Consider the following 19,059-nt stretch of genomic DNA (forward strand, 5'->3'; position numbering starts at 1 on the left):
TGACCGAAGGCCTTGTAACCAGTGGTGTGCCACAATGATCAGTGCTGAGTCCACTGCTTTTCATCATTTATATAAATGATTTGAATGTAAATATAGGAGACATAAAGATTAAAGAACAGTATAATACAGGAACAGGCTCTTTGGCCTATCAAGTCTGCATCAACACAGTGCCTTTCTAAATAAGCACGCTTTTGCTTCTATGCAGCCCATATCCCTCTATTCGCTGCCTATTTGTATATCTGTGAACATGTCTCTTTAATGTTGTCACTGTATCCACATCCACTACCTCTTCTGGCAACATATTCCATGCACTTAGCACTCTTCATATAAAAAAACCTACCACTAACTTTTTAAAATTTATCCCTTTTTACCTTAAGGTATGTCCCCTCGTAACTGGTATTTCTGCCCTGGGGGAAAACAGACCGACTATCCATGCCTCAATTTTATGAACGTCTATCAAGTCATCCCTCATCCTTCAAAAATCAAGAGAAAACAAACCAAGTTCACCCAATCTCTCCTCACAGTTAATACCCTCCAATCCAGGCAGCAACCTGAAACAGTTTCTGTACCCTCTCCATAGCCTCTACATCCTTCAGATGGTGATCAGAACTGTATACAACATTCCAAGCGGTTAGTAAGTTTGTCAATGACACCAAAAATAGGTGGTTTGGTGGACAATGAAGAAGGTTGCCTCAGCGTAGAATGGGACCTTGATCAGATGGGCAAATGAGCTGAGGAGTGGCAGGTGGAGTTTAATTTAGATAAGTGTGAGGGGTTGCATTTTTGGTCAGGCAAACCAGGGCAGGACTTATTCAATTAATCGTAGGGCGCAAGAGAGACTTAGGGGTACAAGTGAATAGTTCCGTGGAAGTGGAGTTTCAGGGAGACAAGATGGCGAAGGCAGCTTTTAGCACACTTGCCTTCATTGGTCAGTGCATAGAACATAGGAGTTGGGATGTCAAGATGTGGCTGTACAGGACATTGGTGAGGCCACTTTTGAAATACAATACTCAATTCTGGTCTCCCTTCTATAGGGAAGATGTTGTTAAATTTGAGGAAGTGCAGAAAAGTTTTATAAGTATGTTGCCAGAACTGGAGGGTTTGAGTTATAGAGAGAGATTGAGTAAGGTGGGACTTGTTTCCCTGAAGAATTGGCAGCAGAGGGGTGACCTTAGAGAGACTGAAAAAATCATGAAGGGCATGGACAGAGCAAAGAGCCAAGGTCTTTCTCTCCAGGTTAGCAGAGGAGAGTGCAACGGCTTAAGTGAGAAGGAAAACATTTAAGGAACTGAGGGGTAACTTTTTTTCATGCAGAGGGTGATGAGTGTATGGAATGAGCTGCTTAAGGAAGTGGTGGAAGCAGGTACAATTACAAAATTTAAAAGGCATCTAGATGGCTACATGAGTAGGAAGGGTTTAGAGGGAGATGGGCAAACACTAGCAAATGGGACTAAGTCAGATTGGGACGTCTGGACTACATGGATGCATTGGGCTGAAGGGTCTGTTTCAGTGCTGTTTGACTCAATGGCTCTCAACTATTTTATAAACCAGTTTTCCAGTTAACAGATCCTTAACAGCATTTCTGAACATCTTGTCAGTGTGGTCCAATAAATGTTAACTCTGTATAGAACAGTAACAGTAAACAGCCTTTACAACCTTTAGCCAGAAATGTGAAACAGCATATTTCAGTTAGGTTAGCACACCTCAATCCCTCTTGTATTTCAACACAGAATTAAATAAAACCATTACTAAATAATGTCTTTCAACCCTTGCATTTGAATTCAATTTTCCTTTGGAAATATTTATTCGATTTTTTAAATCGTATTCCTCTCTCATCTGGAATGAAGTATTTCATTTCAAAAATTCAACTTCTTCCTTAGTGCTTACAATTTCAGCTCACGAAAATAGTACTCTATATTTGCCAAACAAACATTTTGAAAGCTCCTACGTTACCTGAACTGAAGTTCACCACCTCAACAAAAAGGTTCCAATTCAAAACATTTATTATTTCCAATGTAATTGTATTAACTCTAGTAGAGCTTTTAAAAATATCCAACATACTTCCTGCAAAAACCTTGCCTCAAAAATTACACAAATAGCCTACCATGCAAAATAACTTAGTATTTTGAAAGGGAACTGACAAAATATTTATCTTCATGTGACCTCCATCACATGAACAACATAACTCAAATTGCAACATAAAGCAAAACATTATTAAAACGGTTTATCTTTTTGTACTTTTACCATTTGCAATCAAATGGAACGTTATAAGTCAATTGATAAGTTCCAATTTTGCTTTCAGACTATAAGGGCAAAGCTCAAGTAGCAACATGATGCCAAGATAATGCAGCAGTTCATAACTCAAAAAGGTACAATGGGTAACATGCTGCATAAAATGTCATGTAATTTTCTACACAACTGTCACCATTGTCACATACCCCATGGGATCTTGGAGGAACTGCAAGAGAACAAACACGAGTGACAAACATAATTGCCAGAGAAAGAAAAGCTTTCTGGGCTTAGTCATCTTTAGAACTATTCTCCATCCAGATAAGCATGCATTTGGCTCATACATAGTTCAAGGGATCAAGCACTTTCCAATCACTCCCATTTAGGAATTCCCAAGCTAAGGACAACTTAATCAATGGTAATATTATTGTGGAACTGTTCATGCTTAATGCTCAAACTTCAAAATCGATCCCACAAAATTTCAGTTTTGACCGTAAATGTAACTGTCTGCTCACAGACATTACCAGTTTAATAAATTATTCAATTCTTGAGATATGGAACTAACAATTTAAAGGACAAGAGGAGGAGGGAGGAGAACAGACATTAAAATGGACATGGGGCTTCTATTTTCAACTACTGCAGATCTTGTGTTAACATATTCAGGTAATGCTGCAATAGTGATATAATGAAGGAACACAAACATATGTCCAAGTTCAGATGGAGAGAGATTTGGGGTGGGGGAGGGCATCAAAATTATTTGGTTATCCTCAAAGCCCGATGACTGGAAGTAATGCAGCTTGTAACTTGCTTGGCTTGGATGCCTGATGCATCTCTTGTCAATCAATCGCATATGAATAACTGTCCATCTATGCAACATCAGATAAATGGATAAGCAGATTGGTCTGTCACCGTTACTTGATTTTCTTTTCTCTGGTTTGTTGAACTCACGCTGACATAATTAGGAAACTGGCAGACTAGAATGTCTCAGCTCTTCTATAGGTATTAATGGTAATCTGATCATTTCAACTGTGGTCATTTCTCAGTCAAGTTCAATCACCCTTTTCATCCAATTCCAATGACATCATAACTCACAAACACTAACGAGACAAAGTCATACATCCAAATAAAAGACTAAAAGTAATCAGGAAATTCTCCATTCTCGACTAGACTCACTTCCCTTTAAAAGGAGCCTTAATGAATTTGTTTCTTCTGAAGAAATTCTCCCTCTGACTAATTAAAAAAAAATCACAACATCAACTTATACTTCAAGACCCACCTGCTGGAGACATGTATCATAACATCCCCGAACAGGTTGACTATAAAATGTTTATTCCAAAAGCTTAATCCATTTCTTCTGCATCATGCCCTCAAAATCTTTTCCTTTGAAAGGTAACCAACTTTAACTCAAAGCAGAAATTTCTTTTGGTTTATCACCTCTGTTTTCATATTCAATATTCCCGTTCATAATTTGTGCATCTGATCTGTTCCTCTACTCTTTTCATAGTTTCATCTATATATTTTTATATCAAAATTCATATTAAACATACATACATATTCTGCATGTTTAGATTTATCATGCATTTATATCTACCCAAGCCATTATTTTACTGATCGTGCCTAGGTCTCATTAGTTTGTTTTAATTTATTGAATCAATAAATAAGTCTAGATTTTTATATTAGCCTTGGTCCAATAGGGGCAAAGTTCCACTCCAGACACGATTATATAATGTTGACCAAGACTTCAGGACAATATTGAATGAAAACTGCAGAGGTGAACATTGCTGTGAGACACACAACATAGATCGCGTCCTCTCAAGTAGATTCCTCAGTAAAACCAGTTTCAACCAAAATGGTACCTCAATAGTTTTCTGCTGCATCTGATTTCAAAATCACACACTACTGTATAACACATCCCCAAATTTATGATATCCACCAATGCAACACTTGATCAAGCACTGTGAAAACCTATTTACTACAATTTATTAAAATCTCCTTGCATCTATTGAAATATCAGAGACCATGTCCACAAATCTACATTGCTAACTAAATCAGTTAAGTAACAGCAAAAAGTGTTAACTCAAGATTATCAAATCAGGCACATAAGCTATGAATGGTCTCTCTCTTTGGATCATCAACTTCAATATAAATAACTTGCAAATGTTACCCAAATGAACTGTGCAACAAGGTTTTACATTTTAAACAAAAGTTTACAGTACAAGGAAAAAAATAAGGCAAACACTGCTGATTTAATATTGATAAGCCCATATAATTGTAACTTGAAAATCTTAATATACCATTTCCTAATTCTTAGTTCCACGTGAGACTTTGCCAAAACATACGAACATGCTCAGCTTCTTTCACTTCAGAGACTAAACAAAAGTCTATTCTCAGGAAAGCACTTGATTTTCCACAATTCCCCAATCTGGTACTGAAACCTGCTGAGCTCTCTCTGTACGATCCTCTACTAACATCTTCCGTTAGCTTTAGCAGGTCAATCAGCCAATTATCCATTTCTCGTAAATTTGGACTGCCCATCCCTAACATTGATCACATTTGCAATTCCCACCAAAGGAAGAGGTTATGAACACCGCCAGTTCTTAATGATATCCATGCATCTCGGCACCAATTCAGCATAATCTTCTCACCATCCTCAAGGTGACTGCTGTTTCTAATGAAAAAGAAGAGCGTTTTCCTGCAATTTTGTTTAAATACGCCTCTACAGCAGTGTTATTTTATCCCAGTGGGGCCACCAACCCAAGGTTCCTGATCCTGAGTTGGGAACACTGCCAATGACCATAGGGGCAGGCTTCAAGGAAGTCAGTATCTTCCGTCAAGGTCAGGAATCTGGCATATTAAATCCAAAAGGATCCTCAACTGAAAACTAAAAGATTTCATTAAAACACAACCAAAAGGACAAAGTTCACCATATCCAATAACAACATAACCCAAAGAAAAAAAAAACATATTCAGCTTGGACAAAAATGCATATACACAGCGTGGTGAGACCAAATTCATTGACTGCTCATTTGAAAAAAAGAAGCCTGCGAAGGAAACAAGTTTAGTCGTAAAATTCGAAAATCATTATAAAAGACTGACTTTTTTGAAGAAACACACAGACTTAATCTGATAGAAGCAAACATTTAGTGGCTGACTGCTCAAAGATTGGTTTGTTACTCAATGAAAATGTGGTTAAAATTAACAACTGTAAATTTACATATTAAAGGAGTACTGGAAAAGAAATGGAAGTTAGATTTTGCTGTTGCAGAGCATCTGACAACATCTGCCAATACTGACTGTTCTGTAGCCTTCAGCTCAAAGAAGCACAAAACATGGTTGATACAGCAAGCTGATCATGGCACAAGAATAGCAAACGATTGAGACAGAGCAGGGTCACCATCAGGCTATCTCCTTAAACAATCAAGTTTCAAGGTTAGAAAATATCGTCATTAAAAAGGAATGAAAGGCAAATCCAATATCAATCCAGTTACAGGAAGAGGGGGAAAAGAATGATTGGAGCGAAAGAAAAAAAAGACAAAGTAAAAGAAAGGCAAATACACTTAACCAATGTTGAATATCTCAAAACTTCAAATCCTAAAGAACCGCTCAGTGCCTATACTTATTTACGCTTCTGGCTACTTAACAGTCAGTCACTGATACTTAATAAATGAAATAAAAACTTCATGCCAGATGAGACTGATATACAACTGAAGAGAACATCAAAAAGCCAAACTGCCTCACTGTTTATTTGGCCATAGAGGGCCTTCAGGACAATTTAGACAAGTTGAACAAATGAATAAATGCACGGTAGATGCAATATAATGTGGGTAAGAATGAAGGTGCCCACTTCAGTATGAAAAACAGCATGGCAAAGAACTTAAATGATTATAGATTTGAAAATAATTATTGAGAAAGGGTTTTGGGTGTCCTTGTACACCAGTTATTGAAAGCAAATGCAGTACAGTCTGATATAACACGATAGATCCACTCTCATACAATCTTGTGTTATAAAAGAAATCACAATAATCGCGCCATCTAATCTACTGAGGCCAGAATCACGTAATAGCCAATACAGGTAAGGAAATTTCACATTCTGAAAATAACAGTGTAAGTTCTTCAATCGCATTATGGCACATGCTATAGAAGAACACCCTGTAAGCAGTTAGCATATCATTTGGTTTCCTGACTTTTATTGCAATCAGGTTTAAGTAGAGGTGCAAAGCAGTCTTAATGAAGCTGGATTGGGCCTTGGGGAAATTACACTTGGAATGCTGATGCACTTTTGATCTGCTTACACAAGATGATACACTTGTCATAGGTGGAGTACAGCAAAGGTTCACGAGACGGATTCCAGGGATAGCAGATTTGTCACAAGAGTTTGGGTCGAATGGGAAAGTATTCACTGGAATATAGAACAATACGAGGGAATCACCATGAAATGCAAAACAACTGACAGGGCTGGACAAAATGAATACAGAAATAACGTTTCCGAAGCCAATGCATCAAGAATAAGTAGTCACAGTCTCAGGATATGTGATAGGCTATTTTGGACTGAGGAGGAGAAAATGGTAAACCTTTAGAATTCTATATTTCAATATGCTGTGAAGTCACTGAACATATTAATGAAATAGATTTCAGAAGGATACAAGGGATATGACAAGAGAGTAGTAATATGATTTTGAGGTACAGGATCAGCAACGATCATGTTCAATGTCAGAATAGATGATGCTCCTGTTTAAAATTATCAAAATGAGGTTACATTCATTAAGCACAGCCAATCTGAGCTTCAACACCTCTCCCAGAGGAAACCAACGTCAAAGTGGAAGAGGAAACAATGAAGAGCTCTGGAAACACTGACTAAAAAGCAACATAACAAACATCCCAAGATGTTTCACAGAAGCAAGAGACAGAAATTGACACCAGGTTAGAAGGGTTAACCAAATTTAGATCTCAGATGCAGACCTTAAGAAATGAAGAAACAGAGTTGGGAGGGAATTCCAGGACAAGAGTGCTGAGACAGATGAAGACACTTTAACCAATAGTTTTGGGAAAAGGAATGAGGGCTGTGCAAAAAGCCAGAATCAAAGAACTAAAGATTGCAGGTGCTGCAGTGCTGGGAGAGATTCTAGACATTAAGAACTGTGGTCATGAAGGAATTTTAACAGAAGAGGAATATATTTGATTTGAGATGCTGGAGAAAAATGGCTCAAAAAAAAAGTGATTTTTTTTTAAACAGACCACTGGAGGATACCAACATTGTGACTGAACTACTCCATAGTGAAGGTAGTACAAGTGTTTTCATCACATGCTAAATACTCGATGAGGAACTTCAAGCCAAAACAAAATGAAGTTTACAGGCTCACTTACAAGTTCTGACCAACTTAAGACATGAGTCACATCCACAAAAAGATTGTACTGAAACACTCCTCCGCACTAAACAGTTGTACAAGGTTTGAAAGGGTAACATGTATACAGGTCATATTTGCTGATGACAGGAAGACTAAAACAAGTTGCCCAAGAAACTCGTGACTCTACACTACACTGTGAACACAAGTGAGATTTCAGTAGGATCAATGGGTTTGAGCTTGCATGAGCCATTGGCAATATTTGCTTAAACAAAAGCTTTTAAATAATATACTACTCCACAATTTAGTTCAATTGCTGCTGCAAACATTACAGAATGAGAACAGTCTGATGGAGTTCTAATCTAAAACATTTACTCCAACATTCACTGACCTCCTGTACAAGTCAATTTTCAGTCTTAAAGTATATCCAAATATTGATTCAACAAGGCAGAATAAAATGGCAGCTACTATGAAGCTGTTTGGAACAGGCAGAAAGTAACTATTTGTTAAGGGTCCAGTCAGGATTCAGGGAAAGAGAATGGTCAGCCTTCTTTTTAAGCTCTAAAGTCTATTCCTACTTTTGGTCCCCTTAACACAACAGATGCAAAATTCCAATGGCTTCACACGGGAGTTTGTAAGTCACTGAATTAACACCCACAGTCGTATTTACTGTGGCAGTTCTTTTAAAACGACAACGACATTTTGGAATTAAAATTAAAAATGCCTATAAATACTTCACCAGGTTATAGTCCAACAGGTTAATTTGGAAGCACTAGCTTTCGAAATGCCACTCCATCAGGTGTTTGTGGTGGACAAGATCAAGGAGTCCAGTATCGCAGAGATGTGATACACTGAACAATTTTAAATTGGGTATAAACTTCTTTGGCTATAAAATCTGTGACCATGATCTTGTCCTCCACAATCACCTGATGAAGGAGCAGCACTCCAAAAGCTAGTGCTTCCAAATAAACCTGTTGGACTACAATCTGGGGTTCTGTTTCTTTTCAAACTTTTTCCACCCGGATCCGACACCGGCACCACCAAGTTGTAAATACTTTAGTGTTCTTATCCATTTGTCCTGTCAAAGCAAAAAAAAAATTGAACAAGATAACTAGACTTACGGGAGCAATAAATATTTGTGTACATTCAATTCTAAGATTTTAACCATCAGCCAGGGTCTTTAAACAAGAATTCTAAAAATCAAATTAGCAAAGAATTCAAAGCTATTCTGCAGTCAAATAATATTAAAAGGTGCAGTCTAGGTAACTCACAAATTGTCAGGTTTATCTTAACATGTACTTAACTTAACAAAGATAAATCAATTTATTTTTATTTGTTTATTACTTTTTCAGTAAATAGACACAAACATGCTAACAATCCTTTTACTTTTAAACAGATTTACAAGCAATATGTGGAAATTTCAGGAATTTCAATTGATACTAATGAAAGATACATTGAAACAATTGTACTGCAAATCAAGTACTTCTCTCCCATCCTGACCTGAACATAACAATTTCTGTAAGATTTGGCAAATTCTGTTATCTCTTCATGGAGGTTGAGCAATTTGAGTTAATTACATAAATCTGAAATAGAAAGCTAGTGTTGAGTGGTAACTATGAAAACACTGGATTCTCAGATACCCACTTAGTTTACTAACATCTTTTACAGAAGGAAATCATATGCACATCTACATGCTAACCCTTAACCATGCTCTGAAATGGCCAAGCAAACCACTGAGTCACATCAAACAGTTATAGAAAAGTGCACTGATAAAACAGGGATGGGCCACCTAGTACTGAACGTAAAAACAATCCCTTCTGTAAGAACTGTCTTTTTATTTTTCTGTATTTTCAAACTGGACAGAAACGAGAACAGAAATGTTTTGAAACCAAGGATTTTCAGAGGATTCACGTATCTTTAGAAAAAAAGTAACCTGTTGCGTTGGTACTGTGTACGGATGAAGCTTAGCTTGGTACAAGTAGCCAACTGATAATTGATCACTAGTTCATAGATTAATGATAAGGGCCAAACTGTCAACTACTATGATTTGGTCTTAGAATTGGATTGTGATTAAGATACGTAAGTCAACAGACCACCACCAGTTCAGAACTGCTTAACTGGTAGTAAAGCCACTCGAAACCTGAAAATGACTAGCTTGCTTTTCCTCAGAGCTGCATTATGTTGTGACTCTTACCTAATTAGTCAGAAGCACTCCTACTGCAAACCAGTGAAGAGGAAGACCGAAAAGCAGCATTCTGAGTTGCACAAGCAGCATAAGATTTATCTCAGCAGATGTATGAACAGAAACCACTGATTTGTCATCCCAGTCTTCCCCCACCCCTCCAAAAGAGCCATCAATTTTGTTTCATGTGTACAAGCAAGAGTTAGACATCTAACAAGTAGAGTCATATGCTAATAGTTCATAACTGATTACTTGTAGCTGCAATCTATTTATTTCTAAGTAATGAGAACTGTAAATCTTGGTTTGCAAGCCAAGTTAAAGAATTGTGCATTTTTTTAAAAAATCTAATTTCTGTGACAGTCCATGAACAGCAGGACCTGACTTACAGTGTGCTACCTTAGGGAGGAATAACAGAGCCCAGTCAATCCTGTCAACTTCTCTTCGGTAACATGTGGGAGATTTTTCAATTGTGAAATTGTGTTGTGCGAACGTGCTGAGAATAGCATCTACTTAGCAACCATGTCCCAAACTGTTTGATACATCCTAGAGTATATCCTGTCCTGCAGGTAGAACAATCCCCATTAGAGGTGACAGCATAATGGTATAGTTAGGATAGACCAGCATTGGAAGTTTGCGATATTGGTCCTGGCCCCAGGAGATGTTTTAGCAGATGGCACAGGAAAACATCCTGCTTGCAGCACCTACTGTCTTCATTTAGCTGATGATTCAACATTCAATTGAATATAATTTGTTAAAAAACCTCAGTGACAAGAGCAAAATATATTTTAGGTGGGAAGTCTTGAGCATCCATGATCAGCAATGATTTGGTAGTACCACTGCTGATCAAGCTGGCTGAATCACGGAAGAACATATCTGCTACAGCCCCAGTCTGTCAGCTAAGTGAAAGAATTAACTTGAGAAAATCTACTTGACATCATCCTCACTGCAACTGTCAGAGGCATCATTCCATGACAATAATGGTAGAAGTGATCACCACCCATTCCTTGCAAATACAGAGCCGATTTTCATACAGATGAATGCATTCCAATTGTTGCCTGACACTGCAATACTGAATTGGATAGACTCAAAACTAGACATCCACAAGACACTGTAGATCATCTATGATGACACTGAATAGCACAAAATGTAATGTCATGGCCCAACTTATACTCAATAATAATGAAAAATTGAGGTAAGAAGACAATTCTGGTTCAATGAGGATACAGCAACATATACAAAGGAGCAGCACCAGGCATACCTCCAAAATGAGATGCCAGCCTAGACAAGCCAACACTGAATGACAGGTGCCAAACTGCAGAAAGTTTGGAACAGGCCAAACCTAATCACAACGAACAGACCAGTTGTAAATTCTTGTAGTACTGCCACTTGCCATGAGTAACACCAGATAATTTAAAAAATAACCAAGGGAAGCAGTTCCACAATTATCCCTATCCTCAAATCATGGTGTAGCCAGCATGCGATTATAAAAACAAGGCTGCAATGTTCAGTTTCCTCCCAGGGATTTAACCATCACATGGTCTAGTCTTCAGTCAATTCAATTCAGTCCCCAAGATAAAGAAACAACTGAGCATATGGGAAAAAACAAATGTTTGTTCAACATCTTAGCTGTATGTTGGGAAATGTAGTCCCAGACCAGTCATATTTATAACCAAATGGCCACCTGTCCAACAAAATGGGCAACAGCATGGTTGTGTTCAGGCCACAAAAATCTAGGCAAATCCAATCCACCTGATTATTTCTTTGTCAGTCTAACAACAAAAGGGCATCACCAACTGTACTATTAAGCTGCAATGACTCAACAACCATCAGGTCAATAATGCGCAGTTTGGGTAAAACCAGGACATCTGACTCCTTACGTCCTTCATCTGAACGTGAACAAAATGGCCAAATTCCAGGCAGGACAGTAACTTCCTTTGACATTAAGGCAGCATTGGACCAAGCATGGTAACAAGGAGCCTGAGCAAAATTGAAACCATTGAAATCAAAAAGGGAAAAACTCTTCACTGGCAATGCAATCACTTAATCTCACAACACGACTGCAATAGCTTCTCAATGTTCTCAGCCTAACCATCTTCCACTACTTCAATGAACAATCTTCAATATGATGCAATGCTAACGACCTCAACTGACTGCTGCAGTAATCCGTGCTTTTCACTGCTCAGATACTAAAGAGGTCTGTGTTTATGTGCAGCAAACATTCGAGCGTGGACTGATAAGTAACACGTGCACATACAAATGCAAAAGAATTCCGATTAACAGAGTCCAAACACTTCCCTTCCAATTTCAACTACATTACCACTGTTGATACCTCCGTTAACAATATTTTGGGGTCACGATTGACCAGATATGGAACTGTACCAATCACAAATACAGTAATCACAAGAGCACAGCAGAGGTTGGGAAATCTGCAAGACGCTCACCTACCAGTTCCTTCAGTTTTTCCACCATCGACAAGACAAGTCAGGAGAGTGATGCAATACTTCTCATTCACCCGAATTAATGCAGCAACAATATTATTCATGAACTCCAATATAATCCAAGACCAAGTAATAAATTTGACTGGCACTCCATCAACATTATCTTCAACATTCGCTACTTTCACCATTAACAGTGGCTGCAATGCACTGAAAATTCCTAGTGCTATTTAAACTCTACTTTTGATCTGCAGCCCCTGCTATCAAAACGAGGGCAGCAGGCACACAGCAACATTACCACTTTGAAAAATTCCCTCCAAGTCGCACATTATCCTAACTGGGAACCTAAGTACCATTACTCATGGCTAGAGTAAAAATGCTAAAATTTCCTATCTCACAATAGATGGTCCGATATGCTACAGAAATTCAAAAAGACAGCTCACAACCATTTCTTGTCAAGGGCAATAAAAGCTAGCATTACCAGCCACATTCCAAACAATGATTTTTTTTTAAAAAAAGAGAAAATACTTGTATTAAGTTTCAGGCAGTATTGTTCACATGTGAGAAGCAAGTCGGAAGCAAAAAGGTTCAGAACCCTTTCCATAAACCACTCCATTACCTGAAGTATGCAAAATAAATATTTCACAATACAGAAAAGCACCAAATGTATTAGATGCAGACAGAGCCCCAATCTAGTACCTCAATGTACCATGGCTAGTAAACTATGAGTTACACAAGACTATGAGAGCATAAATAGGTACATCGCTGGAATCTTTTCCCCCCTGCAGCTGCACCTACCAGAGGTTAGAAGTTTCAGGTGAGGATTGAAGGAAGAATTTTTTTTCACCCCGAGGGTGGCAGAAATGAAACACACTGCCTGAGTGTATGGTGGAGGCAGATTTCCTCAAAACTTTTAAGCACCTGAACATGCACTGAAAATGCCAGTGGACAGGAGGCTACGGGCCAAGTGCAGATAGATAAGATTAGTATAGCCTGGTGTTTGTTGGCATTGAAATGATGGGTCAAAGGGCCTGTTTGTATAACTCCATAAATTCTAGATTAGAGTGGTGCTGGAAAAGCACAGCAGTTCAGGCAGCATCCGAGTAGCAGGAGCTCCATAAATTCTCAATTCTGCACCCTGGCATCACTAAAATTTGGATTTAAAAGTTTTTCTACTTTATCCAAGATAAACTTTATTTTAAACCAGGCAAGGCGGATACAAAGTTGACTCCGTAGCAGGGAACAAATGGTCGTTGTTGATTGGTGTTTTTTTGAAACTGGAAGGCTCTTTTTAAGAGGCATCCACAAGCCTTGATACAAGCCCCTGCTTTTTAGTGATATTATTAACAACTTGGATGTATCTAGGGAGCATGATTGATGAGACAGAAATTGGTCATGTGATTGCTAGCAAGGAAGATAGCTTAAGATCAATGGACTCGTCAGGTTGACAGAAAGGTGACAAATGGATTTCAACCAGGAGAAATGAGAAATGATGCATGCTAGTAGGTCAAATAAGGCAAAGGAATACACAATTGGATAATATAGAAATGGAAGGATCTTGAAATGAATGTTTGCAGTTTCTTCAGGTCAAAATGATGGTTAAAAAGCCTGGAATCTGTCCTTTTATTAACTCAAGTATAGCATATACAGTATAAATATGGAGTTTTTGCTGGGATTATCTAAATCACCATATTAAGCCACACTTAAATATGGCACACAATCTGGTCACTTCACTACAGAAAGGATATAGTTACATGAAACAGGGTACATCGGAGATTTAAGAAGATGTGGTCAGGACCAGAAAAATACAGTTATGAGGGAAATCCTAGAGAAAGTCTCAGATCGTTCTCCTCGATATATTGGTTCCTATTGGAGATTTGATTTAAGATGTACAAAATCGAGGAAGGAGGGATTGCTTGGAATGAATAGGATGGGTCTACTCATCTTAGCAGAGATGTCAATGACCAGGAGATACTAACTGTCTACTAATCATTTAAAAGTTGGAGGAGAGTTATGGCAAAGGTTTATCAATGGCATTGAATGAATCAATTAATAGTATTACTGTCACATGTATTTTAGTGAGAAAAACAGTAAAATACAGTGAAAAGCTTTTGCACTGTCACCATAATCAAACGGCACTGGAACTTTGTGCCTCCGAGGGGTGCGGTGGCAGAAACCCTCAAATCATTAACGACAACGGCCCAAGTGGCTACTTTGAGCTGTAAACTTTCGGTTATTCTATTCGATGATACATGTATAAACAGCAGTGCTATCCAATAGTTTAGCCGCTGCAGCTAATTTGGAATCCAGAATTAATTACTCGCATTTCTGATTCAGTACATAAGAAAGGGACACAGTTTAGGACATGTGATCTTATTACTCATGCTACCCCAATATTATGCACGCATGCCTTCTGCGCAGAGTTCAAACTAAAGATAAAGCATTTTTTTTATCACAGCGTTTCCTTTCCTTTGTTATTAAACTAAGCATGCAGGGCAAAGACATTTAGCTTCTTTGTACAAGGAGATCCTTAACGAGTGAGTGGATAAAACGGTTTCTCCTCTGTAAATTCGGCTTGAATGCGACTCTGACAAAGGTGACGGGTACAACTTCAATGGTTTTCGCTCGCCAGAAGTCGTATGAATGTTTGTGGATGGCCGCCAACTGCACTGACGTATACCTCACCTCCATAACATACAAACACATCCATTCCCTTCGACACCACTTCGCATTCTTTTGTAAATACAGGGTTTACAGCGATTGCAACAATGTGACGAATACAGTGGATGTGAAGCTAACCGCCTCCATTAGAAAGGAGTCTGGCGTGGAGGAAATTACTCACCATTGCTGACTGATCGGACGTAAACATCATCAGTCCCCTCAGAACTCCTCGGACTGTCTTCGTTCATGGATTTCGCAGAACTACGCCGACCCCTAAGCGTCACTCCCGTCTCACTCGCCATTAGCTTCCTGCCAATGGGCAAAGAACAAGAGAGAAATCAGAGACAGAGAAAATAAATGGGCAATAGTTTAAAATCCTTAATCGATTTTAAATCCGCAGTTAGTCCTTAAAACTCTACACCTCTGTTGTAGAAAATAAAAGTTATTATAAGCTTTGTGTTTCATCCAAAAAGGAACGATAAATCACAAGGATCAAACAATTTAAACTGACAAGACGACAAAAAAAATTTCCCCTTCAACCAAATCTTAAATTCTGAGTTCGAAAAGGAGGTAAGTGGTATAAATTTCTTGACTAGCTGCTCAGCCAGAACAAACCCTCGATGAAAAACTCTTTGAACTGATGTAACTTCTCTGAGCCTGGGCCAAAGAATGAGAGGCATCAGGGGTACCGCACAGCCGGCAGACACATTCTCAGCTGACAGCAGGAAGCTGTACTGGGGCACTGCGGAGCGGCTCTTAAAATGTGAAAGAGGGGAAATGGAACAGGTCCAGCGACAACATCCCGCAATTATCAATCGATTCCCTCGCTCCATGTACTGTAGTATAATAACTCGATCCCACAGTTGGCAGCTAGCCCCCTGAGCGTATTCCCACCGCGGTGAAAGGCAGGTATCAGAGCCGAAGAAGCCATGAGTCTACCTGCTTCAGCACTCGATACAAACGCTGCTCCAAGTGTCCGTGTTCGGAAAGAGAACGTGACCCAGGGAGCGCGCGCCACATGACGCGCTAAGAAAGGGGGAGGGGGGAGGTGGAGAGACGTCAATGCGCGTGCTTCTGCAGGGCCGTCTATCCGTTCGTGACCCTGCCTTCACGGATGCAAATGTATAAGGAAGGTATGGGGAGCCGATTCAACGGGGAACGGAAGAAGGAAGAGACAAAACAGCAAACTAAAAGGAAGGAGATTTTTTTTTTAAAAAAGTGAAATTATCCTCTTTACTGCAATAATTAACGTTTACTTTTGAGAGATCAAATTTTCACTCGATCTGATAATCTGAAGTGATATTTCTCCATCAATGCTATAACATTTTTTAAATGATTGCCCTTCTCGTCTCTTTTTATAATTCTCGTTTCCAAGCAGTTGAACCGGGGTAGGCAGCTTTCCTATCAACCCAAGTAACGTTGTGCATTATAAACTCTGACAATGTTCAATGGGCAAGGTTATACCCTCTTCACAGACCTGCTGATCCAGCATTGCCAGCACTTTTGTTTCATTTTAGATTACCTAGGTTCGCAACTTTTTGCTTCAGAATTGTTGAGCAGAGAACTTGACGGCCTTAACACAGAAACCGACGTTGTACCAGATGTTAGGGCATTTAAACCCCAAACACAGTAGAGAGATTAAACATCAAAAAAAAACTACTGCTGACGGAGATCTGAAACAAAAACAGAATTTGCCGGAGAAACTCAGCATGTCCTAGAGAGAAAGGGGAGTTAACTTTGCGAGTCCGATGACCCTGCTTAAGGCTAGTTTTGAACAAAGAGAGGGGATAGCTTGTACACATCAAATCTTTCTCTACCGTCTGGAAACGAGAATTCCTGTAGCAAGTAGATTTTCCATGTCAGACAGGAGACTAGTTCTGAGGAAGGGTCATTCGACCCGAAACATTAACTCTGATTTCTCTCCACAGATGCTGTTAGACCTGCTAAGCTTTTCAGCAATTTCTGTTTTTGTTTCTAGGAAAACTTGGGTCCTTGTCTTGGTAAAGTCATGCTAATCCAAGAAAAGGTCAACTGTTCCTCTGTTTGACAGAGGTCCTTTTCACGGATAGAATCAGGGGTTCTCTATTTGACAATCGGACAGCAGGAATTGCTGAAAAAAGTACTGTTCCAGCTTCCCAAAGCATCGAAGATTTCGACGGTGCTAGCTACCTGGACATGAAATTAAATAGCACAGATGCGCATTTCACACAACATTCATGTTTGATGTTAACAATAATTGAAGTTGAAAATCACACAACACCAGGTTATAGTCCAACAGGTTTAATTGGAAGCACACTAACTTTCGGAGCGACGCTCCTTCATCGGTTTTCAATTAAACCTGTTGGACTATAACCTGGTGTTGTGTGATTTTTAACTTTGTACACCACACTCCAACACCGGCATCTCCAAATCATGAACAATAATTGAAACATGGTCACAGTACCAATCGGCAACATTCTTGCTCTGCCACTATCCATTCATTTGTTTTTGCCTGAGCGTTCAAATGTCCATGAGCAGACAATGACTAAAGCTCGGAGGAGAAAGCTAAAACAGAAAGTGCTGGAAGAACTCAGCAGGTCTAGCAGCTTCCATGGAGTGAGTTAACGTTTCAAGTCCAACGTGACAGTTCCAAAGAACCATAAAATTGTTGCAGTGGTGAAGAAGGCCATTTAGCCTATAGTATCTGCACTTTCTCTCTGAGCAATTTACATTTAGAGTCATAAATACATAGAGATGGATAGCACAGAAACAGACCTTTCGGTCTAACTTGTCTATGCTGACCAGATATCCTAAATTAATCAAGTCCCATTTGCCAGCACTTAGCCCATATTCCTCTAAACTCTTCCTATTCATATACTCATCCAGACATCTTTTAACTGTTGTAATTGTACTAGCACCACCACTTCCTCAGGCAAATTCCATATATGCACCACCCTCTGCATGAAAGTGTTGCCCCTTAGATCCCTTTTAAATTTTTCCCCTCTCACCCGAAACCTATGCCCTCGAATTCTGGAATCCCCACCCCAAGAAAAGACCTTGTCTATTTAACCTTTTCATGCCGTCATGATTTTATAAACTCTAGAAGGTCACCCCTCAGCCTCCGACGCTCCAGGGAAAATAGCCCCAGCCTGTTCAGCCTCTCCCTATAACTCAAATTCTCCAACCCTGGCAACATCCTTGTAAATCTTTCTGAACCCTTTCAAGTTTCACAACATCCTTCCATAGGAGGGAGACCAGAATTACATGCAATATTCCAAAAGTGGCCTAACCAATATCCTGTACAGCCGTAATATGACCTCCCAAGTCCTATACTCAATGCTCTGATCAATAAAGACAAGTATACCAAACCCCTTATTATCCTAATTATCTGAGATTCCACTTTTTGTCAATCCCCTACCATCCCCTCGTACTCTGCACATTGTTTTTCTTTAAGTAATCACCCAAAGCCCTCCTGAATGCTTCACTTGAACCTGCTATCTCCATACATTGACAGTACATTTCAGATCTTAACTACACACTGTGTGGAAAATGTTTTTTCTTACCTTGCTCTTGCTTCTTTTCCAAAAACATGTTAAAACTGGGCCTTCTGATCCTTCATCATTCCTGATGAAGGGCTTATGCTCGAAACGTCGAATTCTCTATTTCTGAGATGCTGCCTGGCCTGCTGTGCTTTGACCAGCAACACATTTGCAGCTGTGATCTCCAGCATCTGCAGACCTCATTTTTTACTTCTGATCCTTGAACTAATCACAAGTCGGAACAATTTCTCCCTATCCATTTTGTCCAAATCTTTCATGATTTTGAACTATTGTATCAAATCTCTGTTTTGCCTTCTCGTCCCCAAGGAAAACAATTCCAATATTTCCAATTTTTCCAAATAACTGAAGTCTCTGGTAACTCTGTGTTCACAAGTAAGGAAGAGCACACAATGAAGGCAATGACAGCAATGAAAAGTCTGTGTCAGAGAGCTCAGCCCCTTCAAATTTGGCATGTTTAGATTCATCAACATTGCCCAGGAGACCATCAATAAAAAGGATCATTATTAAGGCCGCAGAAAATTTACAGCATGCAATTGAGTTTCCATGTACACTTTTTATGAATCACAATGGAAGAGAATACTTCAAGCATGGTTAGTTTATATCACAAGGTGTTGTGCTGATGTCTTCTTGCATGGATAGCATAGCCCTCATTGTGAAATATCAATCACAGA

The 19,059-nt window shown here is 39.1% G+C and overlaps 1 protein-coding gene across 1 annotated transcript in view; it reads right to left on the reverse strand.

Annotated features, from left to right (window-relative positions):
* Positions 1 to 15,773, reverse strand: part of soat1 (sterol O-acyltransferase 1) — a 66,566-nt gene extending 50,793 nt beyond the window's left edge. Inside the window, exons 1-2 of the mRNA XM_060830285.1 lie at positions 15,744 to 15,773; positions 15,031 to 15,158 (exon numbers count right to left, since the gene is read on the reverse strand). Of these exons, the coding sequence (XP_060686268.1) occupies positions 15,031 to 15,151 (121 nt within the window). The 5' untranslated portion in view covers positions 15,152 to 15,158; positions 15,744 to 15,773. The remainder of the gene's footprint in view (positions 1 to 15,030; positions 15,159 to 15,743) is intronic.
* Positions 15,774 to 19,059: the final 3,286 nt, after the last annotated feature.

This window comes from Hemiscyllium ocellatum, chromosome 9, assembly GCF_020745735.1.
Source record: "Hemiscyllium ocellatum isolate sHemOce1 chromosome 9, sHemOce1.pat.X.cur, whole genome shotgun sequence".
Classification (NCBI taxonomy): Eukaryota; Metazoa; Chordata; class Chondrichthyes; order Orectolobiformes; family Hemiscylliidae; genus Hemiscyllium; species Hemiscyllium ocellatum.